Source organism: Ptychodera flava, chromosome 17, assembly GCF_041260155.1.
Source record: "Ptychodera flava strain L36383 chromosome 17, AS_Pfla_20210202, whole genome shotgun sequence".
Lineage (NCBI taxonomy): Eukaryota > Metazoa > Hemichordata > Enteropneusta > Ptychoderidae > Ptychodera > Ptychodera flava.
The window spans coordinates 19911818-19930954 of record NC_091944.1 but is presented as its reverse complement, the minus strand read 5'-3'; the positions used below and the strand labels follow the sequence as shown (position 1 = coordinate 19930954).

At 38.8% G+C, this 19137-nt stretch overlaps 1 protein-coding gene across 1 annotated transcript; it reads right to left on the bottom strand.

Annotated features, from left to right (window-relative positions):
* Positions 1-859: 859 nt before the first annotated feature.
* LOC139115733 (uncharacterized) lies at positions 860-12257 on the bottom strand. Its single transcript, XM_070678055.1, has 2 exons — positions 12068-12257; positions 860-2646 (listed from the first exon to the last, which is right to left on the bottom strand). The coding sequence occupies exon 2, from the start codon at positions 2381-2383 to the stop codon at positions 1058-1060; it is 1326 nt and encodes a 441-aa protein (XP_070534156.1). The 5' UTR covers positions 2384-2646; positions 12068-12257; the 3' UTR covers positions 860-1057.
* Positions 12258-19137: the final 6880 nt, after the last annotated feature.

Genomic DNA, 19137 nt, shown 5'->3' with positions numbered 1-19137 from the left:
ATCTGACTCAAAAAGTTCATGTCTTGCATCATATCGTAAAAAGAATAATCCAGTTTACGGGAACTGCTAGACACATTTAATGCTGTAATTTGTAGCTCCTGGTGGCTAGAATATGTCGATGTTCATAGCGAAGTTTTAAGTTTGACCTTTGAAAAGAACCTCTTACGATACGCATTTCAATCCGAGACACACCTAGTCACACGAAACACGATTGGAACTATTGGTATAATTGGATGGTGAAGTAATCTTGGTTTAATCTGCAACTATAAGCTCATCTGCTTTCTTTTTAAGTTAATTTGAAAAATATGTAGATCCAATTATTCCAAATAAGTTCCAATCGTGTTACCATGTGTTTTGATTTTCGTTTATTGGTTGCCTATTTGTTTTATTTTGCAACAAAAGACAATGACAGATAGTTGCTCGGTGTCAAAAATGTAAAATGACGCCGACAGTCAAGAAAGTTGTTGGGAAGGGGTGTTCGTTTATGTGTGAATCATGCTCAGTATTATGTTGTGGCGGAAAATTTTCAAAGTCACGTCACTCTTCAATATATGTTGCGTTTCTTGTTTTCAAAGTATTCCACTAGTTCAAAGATCTCTCTCTCTCTCTCTCTCTCTCTCTCTCTCTTCTCTCTCTCTCTCTCTCTCTCTCTCTCTCTCTCTCTCTCTCTCTCTCTCTCTCTCAGAAAGGAACGTTGGAGACATTTTCATCCCCGAAATATTAGAATCTTCGTGCTAGAAATATTAGAATCTTCGTGCTAAAAAAGCATTGACAAGACAAATTTCCCGGGAATTCAAATCTGTCGCATCCGTTTCATTTCAATGAGGCCTGTGTAATACCAATTCTTTTAACATAGTAACCATTTATACAACAGTAGTATATTCAGTTAATTTCCCTTTCGTTGTTTATCGTATAAGAGTCGGAAGATTAGTTTTCGATGATTTACGAACAAGTTTATACCATACACTAAATGAGGGATCGCTCGATTTTTGAGTGTGGTGTTTGTTGTAGTCGTTGGTATTTTCCCGTCTCTAGTGTTTTTAACCAACGGTTTACGTTATAAAATGTCTGGAGATACCTGAGCTAAATCCCGCGGCACCGTCAACACAAACATACTTTTTGGATCAAAGTTCCTTGGAAATGACGGGAGACACCGCCACGATACATCTGCGACGTCAAACACGGCGACCTTGTGCTCTCCCAGGTAGTAGATGCAACCATGGAAACCGATGGCCCCGCGCCCTTCCTTGAAACCGAACTCTCTGATTGGCGAAGAGCTCAGCAGAGTGCGCGAATTTGTCACCGGGTCGTAACGAAAGACGAAGCAATTAAATGGCATTGCGTCGTCTATGACGTATATGTCGCCATCAAGGGACGTGACGTGAGTACAACGCCCCGAGGGCAGCACCTGCTCGGAATCTAGATTTTCTACGAACTTTTCAGATTCTGTGTAAAACCGAGCAATATGGCAAGTTTTACTGGACAGCCCCCAGTCGCGGCACAACATGTATATGACTCCTTTGTCATAGCAACAGTCTCTTAGCGATCTCGTTTCCATTGGAACGGTCTGCCAAGAGTTATCCGTCGGGTCATACCTGTAAATTCCAGGAAAACCGCCATGCAGCAGATAGGACATTTTTTCTGTCGATACCAAACGAGTTTTCCCGAAAGCTTTCTCATTTGGCGACTTGGTTCTTCTCCACTCGCCGATCCTGGTGTTGTATGAAAAGGACTTGCTGACAGACACAGCATCATTCAAATCGAAGAGAAATTGATTCGATTCCCTTTCATGTATGGATCCTTTGCCCCCGACGGCATAAATAGTATCATCCCAACCCGTGACGTCGACGTGCGCGTTGTTGCTACGGAGAGACACGGGCAGTGCTGCGAGGAACTTCCAGCCAGGTGCGAGCGCGTCATAGAAACTAACGATATGGCCGTGTTTCTTGATAGCTGGTGAGGACGTCTGTTTGTCCTTGTAGAAGCCCGCCACTGCAATCACTTTTGTCGTAAACCGCTCCTGGGAATCCCGGAACTGGGACAGATAACCCTGAGAAAAATTTGTGTTGTCGAGTTTTGCCTTGTGGAAGAACATATCACCCTGCAGTACACTGTAATTGCAATTCAAATATCTGTATATCAAATCTTTCAATTCCGTGATGTTGTATTTTTCAGCTAGTCCTAGATAAGTTTTCCAATTTTTCAGTGTGATGATGTCAGCAAAATGAGTCCATACCGAGGAGACGAACAGAAAACTTGAGGCAGCTATCACTTCTTCGACACTGTAACTTTTCAAATCGAGCTTCCCATAGTAAATGAAGTTCAAGAGAATGTGGAGCGCCTGCGCAGTTGGCGTGTCTCCCTTTATTTCTACTTTTTGCATAGACGCCAATTCATCTGTCTGTGTTTCGGGTCTTGTCGGCCAAAGTCGAACATGGCGCGGAAATAGTCACTGTTCTTGCATAGTACGTGCTTGTGAACACAAAATGTCCAATCACGCACGGTAATTTGCATATCTTGCGGCATTTCTGGATTGTCAAGGCACTTGAATACCCGTATGTAATTGCAATCCTCCCGGCTGTCGGTAGCTTCCAAAGGGCCGCCATTCATCACCTGAAGATTGCCCGGATGTAGTCTCTGTGAATCCTTGAAAGGAAAGGAAAATATAATTAGAACATGTATGAGGGTGAAAAGCTATTAAAGGAACCTGTAACAGCATAATAATTGACGTAAAACCTAGTGATCTGCATAGTAATTGATATAAAACACGCCACTGAACAGCAAGAATAGTAATTGATATAAAGCATAGTGGCAGCATATATAGTTAACACACTCGTTCAAATAATGCTACAAATTCTATACTGGACTACGGATCTCACTGATACACAAAACATTTCGAATTTCATAGTAAGGCGCAAAAGACTCTTTTTTAAACGCTTAACTTTGTTTTGGATGACTATTTCAAAACCCATTTCAAAAAAGGATAGCAAATTTATTGAGAAGCATCAACTGATCAGACCAAAATAAATGAAAATGTGCGTTCCGATAATATTCCTCTGACAGCCTCTTTAGAAATAGGCTCGGTGGGTTGGAAAGCCTTTTCCATTTTTTGATTTTTTTAAATTTGACTCGGCTGAAGAAAATGCAAGAAATTTTCCGAAATGATAATTAAAAACTACAATGTCGTGCAGGTTCTGCTTTTGATCTCACTATTTCAGTTTTCATACACCCCACACAGAATTGCTCGAATGTAAATTGTAAAGTAACGGCTAGGTTTTGTTCATGAATTAAATCTACTGATTCAGAGCCAGGTTTGACAGTATACTTTCTGTCACAGCTTTTAAGATTGTGTGCCTTCACAGTATCTGAATATTTGATGACATGCCTATTAATCATGCGCTTTTGCTCCGAAGATAAGCTGTTTTCGAAGTCCTGTATGAATCGGGGGAATCTGCAATCAAATTAAAATTAGATGGAAAGACGGCGACGTTTCCGCCTTCGCCTGTCCTTCAAGTGTGCCATGCTCGTTGGCTGAGTCAGTAAGGCGACTATCAGCCTACGAGAACAGCAAAAAACACGAACAACTTTGAAGTCAGAACGTCGCCATCTTGACTTCTGATTTTAATTTGATTGGGGAGACTGTTGCCTCGTTTGGATATATTTATCTGGTTAAAGGGAGGCAGTCGTCGGAACTGCGCTCAAAGGTCGCCAGGGGGCCCTACGACCCATGTAAATACTGTATAAAATTAGATATGTTGGCGATTGATAAAAGTTAAAACATGTTTGTTATAATGCACATCGTAAAATTTAAACGTTGCAGTTAAGTTGACATGATGGATCTTTACATAGGGCATGAAATGTATTGTTTGTAAGCAAGAAAGTCGCACATGCGCAGTTCCGACGACTGCCTCCCTTTAACGCGTTTAGGTTGTAACGGACTGTGATCAAAAAGTAGCCATTGTTACAAAAATGTTATTACATTTCTACATAAAGGTCTAATTGTCACTTATTTTAGGATATGACCACGATAACTTTTCTACTTCTATTTTAACAAACAAAAAGGTCATGTAAATGTTCCCTGTAGCCTATACCAGCAAAATCTGAGAACAAGGCCTCAGTATGACTATATTGACCTAACAAAGTGGGACGATGTGATCGTGTATCCTTCATACTTTGGGGTAGATATGACGATTGTGCGAAGAATGGCATGCAAATGGCAACTAAATGTATATTTGATGCACGTTTACGAATGCATACAGAGACAAAACCTGACAATTTGTAATTTCAGGGTGTTAGAAATAAATTAGTGTTGTCTTCAACACTAACTATAGTCTGCACTACAGTAATTATATATGGGTTCCAAATTGAGCCCTTTTGCAGGTTATCCCCCGTGGGAGATAGTCAGCTGTAAGCTTCAGGTCTGATAACATTATCACGGCAAAACTGAGATGTGTCGTTGTAGCAAAATTAAGGAGGGATTCGTTTGAACTGCGCTCAAAGGTCGTATGGGAGCCGTACGACCAGTTGCGTTGGCGGATGAAAGTTAAAACATGTTTGTTATTGGAAAATTCAAATGCTGCAGCTATGCAGCTATGTTGACTTTATGCATCTACAGGCCCTATATGTACATGAAATACATTGTTGGTATTGAAGAAAGTCGCAGGGGCGCAGTCCTGACTAGCCCCTCCCTTTACAAATGGATTTTTAACAGAACCGCCTATCTTTTGCGAAATTTTGATTGCAACACAAACATATCGTCTCACGCATGTCTGTTATTTCGGTGACTGAAATGCAATGATAGTCAGACAATACGAACAATACTCTGACATATTACGTGAAAGTATTGGTAGTGTATTCATTAGAAGTCGACAGCCGGCGAAATTGAATACTTGTAACAGCATTTTTGCAGGTCCGGATTTAAATATTCTTGATAACAATGATAACAATTTCGCAAATTATCACAAAAAATATCAAGTGGGTTAACATAACAGGGCGAATATTTGGAATCGACAAACATGACGATTGCCTCTGAGTTGACGAAATCATGTCGACGCTGTATGCGAGGTCATCGTATTCGCCTAGCCCATTTCATATACGTTATATCATTGGCTGAAAGTATCCTCGTCTTTTGTACTCACGTGTGTCATTGGTTGTATGTCACAGTGATGCACGAATGGTAGGAGAGATGACGTTTGTATTGGGGTATCATCATTCGTCTGATGGAAGTAAATGTCATTGTCAGTATAGTTGATTTGAAATTTTTCGATTTCTCTTTTGATTTTGACAAAGGGTGATATTGAGTAAATATCATGTACAGTGGTTGTGTTGGATATTTTTTCCAGAATTTCTGTCTGATTTTGAGAACATGTTAGGACCTTTTTAACACTTTGAATTACTATGCACAACAGAACTTAACCGATACGTTTACCGGAATGCATTGAAGTCGAAGAAAGGTAAGGTACTGTGTGTGGGATTTGTTTACAAGTGTCTTCACGGCACATGATCAATAGTCACTCAACTGCCAATTTTACACAACACAATACTTTAAGGCTTTTACATTGATATTTACTAGAAACCAGTATGTTGAATGTTAGTCTGTATAGTACTGCTGTTTTCTCTGCTTTGTGACATTAACCAAAACTCGTATTCAAATTATCAAAGCCACTGTTGTTTCCTGTCATGCGACTGTACTTAAACATAGCATAGTCACCACTCCACTGTTAATTTTAACATTGTCTTCATCGGAAACATATTTAGTACTGATTTTTATTTAAATTGAATTTCACCAGGATAGTAATCTGTATCGTTATTCGTTCACCAAATACAGTAGTCAGTCTAAAAGCATTAGCACTCATTTCTGTGTTTTGTCTTTGAAAGCGGAACATGTTTGCCAACACTATAGGCTTTCTGAATTTGCAGGCCTGCGGGTATCAAAGTCGGCATTTTTTTTTAATTGCCGTATGCGTAAGAGGGGTACACTCGCTCTCGGTTCGGAAGGACGCTTTCTTGTTTTGTTCTGTGTTTTTTCTCAGTTGGAAACAGAACAGTATTTGTCACAACATGTTTTTCTCAAATTGCACAGACAACTGAGTACGGGCTAAATAATTTGGTAACGTTTGTCAACATTTCTGAACAAGATTGGGCATGTAACGCTCAATATCCTAGATAAAAGCATTAATTTATGCAGAGTATATTGATCGGCACTCTTCGAGTATGCAAATCAACCGACAATGAGTCATTATCAAATAAGAATATTGATGAACCTAAAATATTGCATTATGTAACAGGGGACGGAAGACGGACACCCCTCTCGTATTCTCCGCTTTATCCCGCTTTTATTCTCAGTCGGCAATTAATATAAATTTCTCCGCCTGAAAAATTTTGCTCTATAAAACCTTGAAGAAAACGTCGGGCCGCTCGTTCTGTGTTGCGGAATGTAGTAAACTTAATCTTTTTGCGAACGTCGACAGATGAGTGTATGTTTACGTGTATGTTTGCCATAAGGCCATTTTTTCCGTTCATCTCATAGTTTTTACCACTCGTAAGGTTTCGGTGATCCAGTTATCCAATTCGTTTATGGGTTACATTATTGACTAGTTTTTCCTTCATATAATACAATACGTATTTCTTCTGTGACCATATTAGCCGTTTTAGGTTATGTTTTATAATGATGCATTCTATGTCGGAGTGCCAATTTATTTGGTTGTCCTCGATCGATATTCAGTGTTTTTGCCGTTGTGATATTGATATTAATATTCTTGATTCCTGTGTTGCTGTTAATTCCTTTTTAATTTTCGCTGTTTTACATTTGTCGTTTTAAGTAGTAGTTTCTGATATATTTTCCTTTGTCCGTTGGAGAGGGTATTAAACATATTTTTCCTCTCCTCATATTATCAAGTATTAATTTATTTTCATCCCTGACGGTGCGTTTAAATCGTAACACCACAAAGTTCGTTGTTATTGGAAATTCCTCTGAACAAAAACAAGGTGCGCAAGTGGGGAGACTGGAATAGCATCAGTGTAAGGGATGAGCCATTTTGTCTTTGGAGGGGTGGTCACGCATGGATAACTAATTTACAGAATAAAGTGTGTTAAACAATTTTTTTTCAATTTTTCATTCTTGCAAAAAAATGTTAACATAAAACTGAAAAGAATATTGCATTCTCGCTGGAAAGTACGCATGCTCTGTGTGCTCCAGACATAACATGTCAAAACTTGAAAGGCGCGACCGATTGCACGCCACAATACTGAAAACCCCAGGTGCTAATGGTGCATTCCTAAAGAGAATTTGAGTCATGTTAGGAGAATATATGCCTTTAAAAGCGAAGTTTGTCCTATTGTGCTTCAACATGGTGCGACATAATATTCTTTAAAACTACAGATCAGAATTTGTGCTGACTGAAAGCCTAGGCTTACCCATTAAGTAGTGACTTCCTCTGTTAAACCGTGTTGTGTAGAATATGTAATTACCGTATCCAAGGCAACGAGACACACTTTATTTCTTTCCTAACGCAAAGCCTTCGTCTTTAAAATGGCAAGACGTGTTTAATTTACAGGTTTTCATTCTCGACTGAGCGAACTGTCAAGACGAATTAGCCTTCCGCGAGAACATTGGCGATGAATCGATGCACCTATAGACTCAAAACAAATGAACTATACAAAGCGAAGGCTAATCAAAGTAATTATATTTCCGCTAAAATAGTTTTATTATCAGGTAGATTTGTTGGGATTTCATCGCTGAAGCTTATCTGATTCAACTTTGCTTCAACAAACACAAATGTATCGGGCAGTCAGCCACGCCCACACAATTCCATGGTATAGGCACGCAACATATTGACGGCGACATTAATTGTACAGGTTTTTGGCTTTTTCTTGTGTTTGTTTGTTTGTTTGTTTGTTTGTTCTTTACCCTGAAGTGGACCAGTTCCATCAAGATAAAAGCTTTTGCCCACTCCCTCAAAAAGGAACACGATTTATTGCCAATGCAACCTATAGTCACATGAGAAAGTGCGAAAACGCCGAAATGATTAGCGTTTGTTACACCTGATTTATTAGAGTTGACAATTGCGAATATTTACTTTCCCCTTTCTCGATAAAATATTTTAACACTTGGAGACAGAATAAGAAGCCTAAAAAGCGTCCGTCCTTGTGATAAGGTTGAAAAATCGCCCCAGAGATAAATTGCATACATGCATAAACATGATTTATCGTCATATGTCCACTAAATCATTTGTAGTAAAAAGGAAACATCGACATGATGTCAACCCAAACGACTTTATGTCAACCCAAAATGTGATAGCGGGAAAGTTGAATTTCAGACTACAGCAATTCTGTGACGTTCGGTCACGTGATACAGATTGCCAAGTTATCTTGTTTGCGAAACGCGTACGCCGTTCATGAATCATTAAAGCCTGTCAAAATCGTTTGTCAGCACTCGCGTCACAGGACTGCAACACCCTAATTTCCCCGTCTAGAAGCCCTCAAAAAACAAAAGACTTTTAATATTTTAATGCCATCAATCATTTCTGTTCGGAAGACCAAAATCATGAGCAATTTATCATATTTTCATTAAACTTTGTCAATCAGGTATTGGCGGGAAACTGCGTCGAATCAGGAGAAGTTGACGACGCAGAACATATGAAAGCGTCTACAGTTGAACATGCTCAAGCAAATTTCGTCGGAGTGATCCTAATGAAATTGACCTAATTCTTGTGGTGCCGCCCCAGTGTCGTCATGTGTCATGAAACAGGATAAATATTAAAGGTATATTAGTCATTTTTTGAAATTCAGTGCTTGACAGGTGTAACTATGTCTTAAATGACAATATGCTGAGAAATGCCACTCGTCTTAATTTAATATTGAGACGACTTCTACCATACATTACCGCCATAAGGGAGCATTCGTTATTTACGGGGAGGGGGGGGGTGGGTGGAATTTGAGCGACAAATGAAACGTAAAAAGCGACCCCCCCTCCAAATCAAATTTCTAAAATTTGACCCCCCCTCAATTCATCAATTGTAAAATGTGACCCCCCCCCCCCCCATGAAAAAAATTTCATCAGATTTGATTCATTAACCCTTCGCACCCTGTGGCCCGGGCTGAAAAAGTTTCCTCACATACTAGAGAATCAACATTTTTGGTGAAATGCCAAAATCAAATTTTTTGCACACACATGAACTTGTAATCGCTCTAGTCTAATCAAGTACACTAATATCAATAATCAAGAGTACATAAATACACAGATTTACCTAGTTTTATATTGGAAAAAAATTATTCATAGTTTCCATATAGACAAGATAGTGAATCAACATTTCGGTGACATTCCAAAATCAAATTTTTTGCACAAACATCCACTTGTTACCACCCTAGTCTAATCAAGTAATTAATATCAATAATCAAGCGTACATAAATACACAGATTTAACTAGTTTTGTAATGGAAAAAAATTATTCATAGTTTCCTCTGACAAGATAGTGAATTAACAATTCGGTGAAATTCCAAAATCAAATTTCTTGCTCACACATGCACTGGTAACTACCCTAGTCTTATCAAGTACATTAATATCAATAATCAAGAGTCTATAAATACACAGATTTAGCTAGTTTTGTATTTAAAAGAAATTATTCATAGCTTCTCATAGATTATGTATGGAGGACCTGTGTATTTTCTATTTTGCCTGGGAGTTCTTGTGTGTTATCACTGTATACCTAGGAAGTCCAAGACGGGAACTTTCCAGAGAGTGTTTTACATTGCATGCTGCACTGGCACTGGAAGGTTTGAGTGTCAGCGTGTGCTCTTTACTCTATTTTGAGTCTTACTCAAGTCAGCAGATATGTAAAGAAACCGGTGAGTGGCAGAGATCGAATTTTATGCGGATCGGACTGTTTATTTAAACCCTACGCCATCCTCTACTTTAGTTGATGGAACGAACATTGCTCACACAAGTGAAAGCCGTGCCGTATATTTGCAATATACGCACTGGCACGCTAAGATGATACAACCCTTTTCAGAATTAGAGCGCGAAGCCACTGCAGTGAACTGCAATAAAACTGCTCACACTAATTAGTTTCAGCTGTAGCCAGCTGGCAAAGTCGACAACATTGTATGTCCCATGCAGACAGTTTGTCTGGGGAAGTTGAAATAAAAAAGATTTGTACATGGACCAGTGCATGGTAATGTTACATTGTATCTTAATCTTGAACACAGGGTGCCAATCATAAACTCTTATTTACAACCCCAGCGCCAAACAGAGCTAATTTTGCCCTTGTACAAGCAGACTTTTTGTCTGTATCAAGTAGCCTTGTTCAACACCAAAGTGGCCACGGCTACAGCTGAAACTAATGTGTAATCCGTTTTATTGCAGTTCACTGCAGTGGCTTCGCGCTCTAATTCTGAAAAGGGTTGTAATATCACCACAAGTTGAAAGCTGATCTTTCTGCAGCAAATTGTGTGTTAACTGTGAACTTTATTCCGTTTATGAGTTCAGTCAGATGTCTGAGATTGTCATGAGAACATTATTTATGATCGTTCCATTGAACTTTTGTCGATGCGCGGAGTTAGCAGAGGAAGACTTCAGATTAGTTTGGCATGTCCCGACCGGAAGTAAACAAAAGATCTACGATGGCTGCTCCCGAGGTAGCTGAACTGGACGCTGCTTAGCAGTGAATTGCGTGTGTTGTCGCCGACTTTCATGTGCAGACATTACACGGGACTTACAATTGTGCTCATCATCGAACATTAGTTTAAGTCGCATGTGAACTATTTGTGTTTCCCAGCCGCGTGGTCAAGTCTGAGGTACCTCTGCGGTAACGTTAAGTTTTCCATAGAAATTGTTAAGCATTTAGAAAGGGTTTGAACGGAGTTTTGTTCTGAAATTGTGTTCGACTCCTGCCGTCGGGAGGTCGATCAGTACGGTTACTGTTACCATGGAGTAATATTTATAGTTTTGAAGTACGGTTTTACTATTTTATATGTAGACCCCGATATTTGACACAATATAGTAATATACAGAAGTTGTTTGTTACATTATATGACTGTGTGTTGGTTCCTCATTTCATGCCCCATGCTGTGTAGCCCTGCGTACAGGTGTGTGCACGTGTGTTCCCAGCATTATATGGCCTCTACCAAAGCCCTGCAATGGTCTTTGAACAGACTTGAGGTCTCTGCGGCCTGGATCTGGACCGCAATGAAGACTAAAGGGTCTTTTTGGCCGAAATTCTGCTCTATTGGGGCAAAATCCTTTCCCTGCCTACCTTTACCTCCTAACCAATCCCAGAAAAGATGCGATTGACTTCTCCTAACGTCCAAAACCGCTCATTTTCTGAAACATAACATACTTGACAAGTTGTTTACCCATGGAGATCCCCATTTTGAATCTCGCTGCAGAGACCCCAGTTGTCTCCACAGACCTTTGCAGGGCTGTGGTGGAGGCCGTATACGCCAGGAACACACAGACCTGTACTCAGGGCTACATGCTCCGTTGCTGCTCTAGAGAGGTTAACGCCAGTCTCGGACTTGTTGGCCCTGCCAGAGAAATAAATTTGGCTGAGCTTCGGTCGGTTATTATTCTGCCGTCTCGAAACATCGGTTACACAAGCAACATTTCGGTGAAATTCCAAAGTCAATTTTGTTTTCCATAACTCAATACAAACCTTTGTAAAATTTGACCCCCCCTTCAATCATTGATTGTAAAATTTGACCCCCCCTAAAAAGCGGTTTTGTAAAAGTCAACCCCCCCTGATTTCCACCAACCCCCCCTCCCGTAATAACGAATGCTCCCTAAGTGGCGGGATGCAGTCAATCGTTATCTGCTCACGTATTTATTTTTCTCGACGATAGTCGTGCTGTACAGATTGTTTTTCTTTTCCCCGTCTTCATGAAATCGGTAAATTTCCATCAGGCCGCACAGCAGGCCTGCACAGTGATAGTTCATGAGTATTATATTACGTTGCGTTATTATATTTCTCATGCAGTCCCGACGTTCGTATCGTCTTACATAAGTACGGAATTTATGCTCTGCCGTGCCCCGCTGCTGGAAACTGAGATTTTTGAGACGCAATAAAACTCACCTCGAAGTCGTACTTGCCTTCGTCGTCGTCCAGGATCTCAACGCGGCGCTTACGACCATACCTTCGGCCGCAGAACATGCGTGCAAGGCAAGCCATTTACGAACACTCCTTGTCGGTGAAGAATAGAAGCGGCGGGTTGCGTTGAGCGTCGATATCAACTCTGTGATGTGTCAGACTGATTTGATTATCCGGGTGGAACAGGGAGACACGATGTCTATTCTACTCTACACTACACAGCTAAACATTAGGGACGTTACTCGCAGGTCTTTTCATTCACCCACACGCCATTATACTGACGCATTTTTGCGGTGCTATGCATGTGCAAGGTGGAGCTTTAGATCCCAGTTTCAATCGATTTGTCGACTGCTGGGGTCATGACCTTCGTCAAATAATTCATCCTAATAAACATGAATAATAAGCAAGACGCTGTAATCACCACATCCAATCTACGGTGATTCAAGTGACTGACTCCCGTTGTCTCGATACAAATAAACGGTTTGATAAGAATAAATAAGAAATGGGGCAGCACGCAGGCTTCTCTTCTCTCTCTCTCTCTCTCTTCTCTCTCATCTCTCTCTCTCTCTCTCTCTCTCTCCACACACACACACACACACACACACACACACACACTGAATTATTTATAACGTTCATTGTGGTTTCAAATTACTGATGCTGCATGTCTATTGTTTTTTTCCTGTGAACATTCCTGAACGACCCTACTCATTAAATTCACTTTCAAAGAAGAAAGTGAATTTAATGAGTAGGGTCGTACCTTCTGGGAAACAGAGAGAGAGAGAGAGAGAGAGAGAGAGAGAGAGAGAGAGAGAATGAGAGACGGAGAAATTCATAAGAGAGTTAGATACAAAAATCATTTTCTTGATATTGTTTAAAATGCATATTTCATCGAACCAGTGTAAATGTAGTGAAGAAGTATGGCTGATTTCAGAATTTCCGAAAAATTCAGAATCAGCGAAAGCAGAAGTGGCAATTCTATAGTACGAATACTGATTCTCAAAGATCATATTTTCATTGCATAATTGCTTACAAGGCACTTATTGCTTAGCTTGACTCGGTACACATATCATATGTTCATTTTTTAATAGCCTTCACCTGCCCAGAAAGGTAAGAATACCAGTCAATCGATATGACATGAACTGGACTTTAACGAAACGCATCCAACAAACTTGAGAACCGTCCTGTCGTGTTCTGTTCCGGCCTCAACGATAGAATTGCGACAGTTTCATGTGCCTTGTTTTCATTTCAGGTTTACTATGAGGAATTTGCCGAATAGTTCGTATATGTTAACCGATCTATTCAAGGTGTTCGTGTTATATCATTGCGTAAATTAAGTTTCCTGCTATTTACGTACATTAGGCCTACATTACATTACATTTCATATTTCATTGGTTTTAATTTACCAACACGACACGAAAATTCAGTGTTTTGCATTCCATATCTGCTTCTTTCGAGTGCGTCAGCCACGACCCTGTTCTGGCTTCTGTAAAAAGCAGTGTGCGCGTTCATTCACTGGTTCTTCTGATAGACCTCTGCATCTATGACGTCATCGCATAGCGCCACCTGAGAGCAATTTATGACGTCATTGCGAATTGATTCTTGTAGACATTTGATCTGGGGCTGCAGCGTCATGTACTTGGCCTTGCTAGGGGAGCATTGGCTCCGAAAATAGAACTACAGACATATCACCTAAAAAAGCCACGAAAAATGTGAAATGTGAAAAATGTGAAAAAGAAATTTAACGTCCGATGCATCGGGCATTGCACATATCGCGGGGGAAGGGGAGATACACTCTCTATCGTTTGATATATATTTTCCTCTAAGTCCAGTGTAACTTACACTACGCTACCAAGAGTACACTGCCCATATAATGTTTGGAAAATGATGAAAATATGATGTTTTTGTGTTGCATAGATAGAGTATATGGTCTTAATCTATCGACACTTTTAATGAATTCAAATGTTGTTACTAGTCACTTGGCAGTTTAAATTGAAAGTACACAAAAGGAGTTTATTGGACCTTCGTATGTTTATGTCAAAAGGCATGGGAAAAGTGGATAGGCGTGTTCTATGCCAAGGATCGGGAATTAAATTCCTTTCGACAACGGAAAACTGGTTTGGTATCAATATGACCGAGTTTCATGGCAACCCACGTAGCACATCTTAAACATGCATTCTCTGTCAGTCAGCAGCATGCAACGATATGATGGTTGCCTCGGATTCACGTAACAAACGGCACGACAAAATTGTCGTGTTTTACCAAGCGAGATACCTTACCATGCTTTCCAGTGTGTGTTTGTGTATAGGGGAAGGTGGGCTAACTTCAGAATTGCTGCTTAAGGTAGTATGCACCCCGAAAGTGAAAGACTCAAACTTTTGCTCAAATTTTCCTTAAGGAATCTTTCAACCATTCTCTTTCAAAATCAAGAATAAAAATGGATGGGGGTTCATCGTGCAAATTTTGGTACTAGAGAAACAAATAACTCAAGATTTACCGATATTTAAAATTCAAAATGGCCGCCATCTCTGTGTTAACTCTATGGAGAAAATAAAATTTTCGAATTTCGAAAAACTAAGCCGTTGAAAAGTTTTCTTACACAGAGAGTTTTAAAACGATCATCCACAAGTGGTATATCAGAAAAAATTGTAAAAGTTTGAGAGTCCGAACATCTGTCCCCGAGGCGCATTCTACCTTAAAACAGTCAAGCGTACAAGATGTACAGTGTGTTCTTATGTATCAGGAATGAAATCATGTCGATTTCGAAATATGGCGAAACGCGTCAGATTATCAGACCACAAAAATATACAATACTTGTCTGGTCTACTGCTTCTGTAGACTTATTTTGAAGCTCTTGGGGTAAATACGACTTCTGAAAATCGAAAATTTAATTTTTCTCCATCGAGTCAACACAGGAATAGCGGTTGTTGTGAATTTTATAATGTATGTACATTGTTAGTAATTTCTTTGTAATAATAATAATAATAATAATAATAATAATAATAATAATAATAACTTTATTGACGTTATTCCCTCAAAGGTGAACATAGTCAAGAACTAATACTACAAAAATAAGAAAAGGATCCGTGCATGAATATTTATGTTAGCTGATGAACTGACAACTTTTCTAATATAAAAGAACGCTTTCAGTGCCTTCTTGTATAGAGTCTCCTTTGCAATGTCAAACTTCCCATTACATTTGAAGTCTATGCCTAAGTATTTGTAGCTTTGAACAATTTCTAATTTCATACTATTATAATAAAAGTTATATTTATGACGAAGGACCCTAGCATTCTTGTTGAAAACAATGACTTTGGTTTTGTTAGCGTTGACTTCTAAATTCCAGTCATTACAATATGAATGAAGTTTATCAAAGCAACGTAGCAATCCAGCCTCTGATTCTGAAATTAATACAAGATCATCAGCATATAATAGGAATTGATCAGAGACTGTCCTAAATTAACTGGTTTACACCTATCATCAAAGTAACCTGACAAATCGTTAACAAACAGATTAAAAAGAACTTGCCTAACTCCTCGCATTGATTTGAACTGTCGTGTGATTCCACCATTAAGTTTTATACTGTATTTGACTTCGTCATACATACTTTTAATTATTTGATAAATATTGCCATTAATATTGTGTGTTAGTAACTTATAATAGAGCCCTTGACGCCAAATACTATCAAATGCTTTTCTAAAATCAACAAATCCTACAAACAACCTATTTATAATTTTCCTTTTATCCTTCGCATTTTCAATGTTTGATTTACTAATATAGTTATCAATAGCCGATTTTAAGATGAACATGTTGTCCGTTGTTCGAAATCCAGGCGTAAACCCAGCCTGATATTGACGTAGAATATCATGACTCTCAACATATTTATGTAATCTGTTATTCAAAACTGAAGTGAAAAGTTTTGAGTGACAACTTGATAGAGCTATCCCTCTGTAGTTATTTGGGTTATTTTTATCCCCTGATTTGAAAAGTGGTTTTATAATGCTAGTGCGCCAAATGTCTGGAAACGTTTTTTGAATTTAAAATACTATTAAAGAGTTTTGCAATTGGTTTCAGAAGGACATACTGACCACTTATTAACATTTCATTGATTATTTTATCATCACCTGGCGACTTTTTCTTTTTTAACTGTTTAATTGCTTCATGATTTCAGTGGAAGTAATATCCCCATTCAATTCTTCATTAATTTCCTTACTTTCTAGCTCCTTTATAATCTTGTCTAATTTTGAACTATGGTTATATTTCTTATTTTGATTTGAGAAATGCTTGATCCATTCCTCAACACTTATACTATTACTGATATCATCATTTGTTGGTAAGGAATTGTTGGTTTTTAATTCTTTCAATGCACTCCAGAATTGATCTAAGTTACCACCATTCACTTCGTGATATTATTTAAAAGATTTTCCTGGTACATTCTCTTTTTAGTTCTAATTAACTTTTTATACTCCTTCTTAAGTTGAAAATAGCGACCTGTCCACATATGGGTCATTGGATATTTCACAGTCAGTTTACCCATTGCTCTAACTTCACGTTTTATTATAAAACATGATTTGTCATACCATCGACGACCTGTTTTCTTTTTCACATTGCCTTTCTTTATAACTTTATGAGTGCAGGTTTTGAGTAACATGTCTGCAGCCGTGTAAATTATATCATTCAAGCCTTGTACAGCATCATCAACATTACCAGTCAATAATTTGTGTGTAAATACTGAGTAATTTTGGAACTGACTGGTGGGCTTTGGAGAGCCTCTTGATACTTCTAGTTGAACTTTGTTCCCATAAATATCTTTGGGAAGGGGTTAAGACCGTACTGTTGTCCACATTTTCAGTTCTGACTTGCCCAGTGAGTGCAAAAGATAGTGGACAATGGTCTGATAAGTGGGTCAATTGGTGAACTCTAAGTATTGAATTTTAAAGTGAAGGCTTGATTGTGCAATTACATAGTCCACAAGGCTTGAGCCGTTATATGTGTAACATGTAAAATCTCCATACAAGTCGCCAATTTTTCTGCCATTGACAATTTTCATGTCTGTTGATAAACAGAGGTCAATAAGTTTCCTTCCATATGCATTGATATTATTATCCTTATTCAATCTTGCTCTGAAATTATCTATAGCATACATATTTGGTAATGTAATATGGTCTCTTGAGTCATCTGTAACGTAATCATCAAGTCTTCCTGTACGTGCATGTGAAATTACCCATAATAATTATTTCACCCTCGGATGAGTAATTGATTATTTCTTTTTCAATATCTTCAAAGAGAGTATTTACCTTCTCTTTGTAAATGGATGAATTATCTGGTGGGAAATATGTTGCACAGATAAATATGTCTTTTTCAAAGTTAAAAAAGTTTTATCTAGTTTGACCCATATTGTATCAGGTATAATCGTAGAGATTTTCTGTACTCCTCTTTTATATTTATGTTTGAACAGAAATATAGTACCACCAGAGTTCCGTTTTGCTATTTTCTTTCTTTTTTTTCCTATCACTACGAAAATAACTAAAATCAGACAAGGAAAAATTGTCTACAGAATCTAACCAACTTTCTTCTAAAGCTACAAAGTCAAAAGAATTAATAGTATTTAAGAAGTCTTGGTCATTCAGCTTCTGCTTGACTCCTTGAATGTTCCAAGTCATAAAAGTTAAGGTGTTATCCACCTGTTGTCGATAAGTCTCCGATAAACACATAACAATGCTTAAACGTTTCTGTTGGGAGAGTTTGCAGTTTCGGGAGTCACATACTACCTCGGGCGTATCAAGGACTATCAACACATCTCTTTGTGGTACAGACTCAGTTCAGCCCACGCAACATCTACTGGACAAATTGACTATCAATCCACACAATATCCAGTTTCAAACCATTGCGCCAACCACATCACATGCAGTGTCTGTGACCCAATCTGATTAAAATCAGATGTAGAGTACGGCGACGTCTTCTTATGCGTACTAGAGGCGACAGCGAGAGAATACCGCGTACGCATAAGAAGACGTCGCCGTACTCTACATCTGATTTTAATCAGATTGTGTCTGTGACCCAGACTCTATGCTCCGGGCGCTACGCTCCCGCCCGGTAAAACCAAACCCCCATAGTCTGGTCCCATTAAGCCTATTTTATGATAGCCAACGGACAAATGAACTCGGAAAATATAGGCCCATTGTGTACATAACAATTTTGAAAGTCGGAACGTGAAACGGAACGTGTATTAACTTTGAGGAAACCATTTTGATACAAAATCATTACACATTATCGTATTAAAGAATATAGCTTCGAAATATACCAGTAACACGATTGGAACTAATTTGGGATAAATGGATGGTGAAGAAGGTTGTTTTAACCTGCATATGTAAGTTCGTCTGCATTTCTTTTTACGTCAGACACTTGTTTTTATGAGTAGTTTGTAATATTGCAACTTACAGCTATATGGCACCTAGCACTTTTGAGAAATTTGAAAAATATGAAGATCCAATTATCCCTAATTAGTTCCAATGGTGTTCAGTAATTTGTGTAATATATTTACGTATTTTCTAGTTTTTTGTTCCATGTGCCGTATGCACACTATTTATTCTTGGTCTACTCAATAAGGAATTTCTGACAAGTAGTCGACTCGCAAAGGTAACACAGCCTGTTGATGCCGAATCAGCAATGCAGCTATTGACAATTGAAATTTATGACTTGACATGGATTCGTGCTTAAACAATAACAATGCGAGTCGGACGTACCTCAGACGTCAACCATATTGTCTGTTAGCGAGAAAAATTTATATATAGGTGGGGTTGAGGTGTTCGAACATGCTCTGTTTTCCGAAAACATAGTGCGCTGGTACATAGAACAAATGTCAGAACCTACATTTTACATGTCATAGAGGGAGACGAGTTTGTTTCTTCCGATCTCCGCACTTTTGTCAGCCTTGTTCGAAATAAGCGATGATACCATACGCTATATGTTGAACAGCAAAACATGCTGACATCAGTGTGGTGTTCAGGATCATATGTCTGCAGGCACTGTACTGTCCTCCTGAACTCTGAACTCAT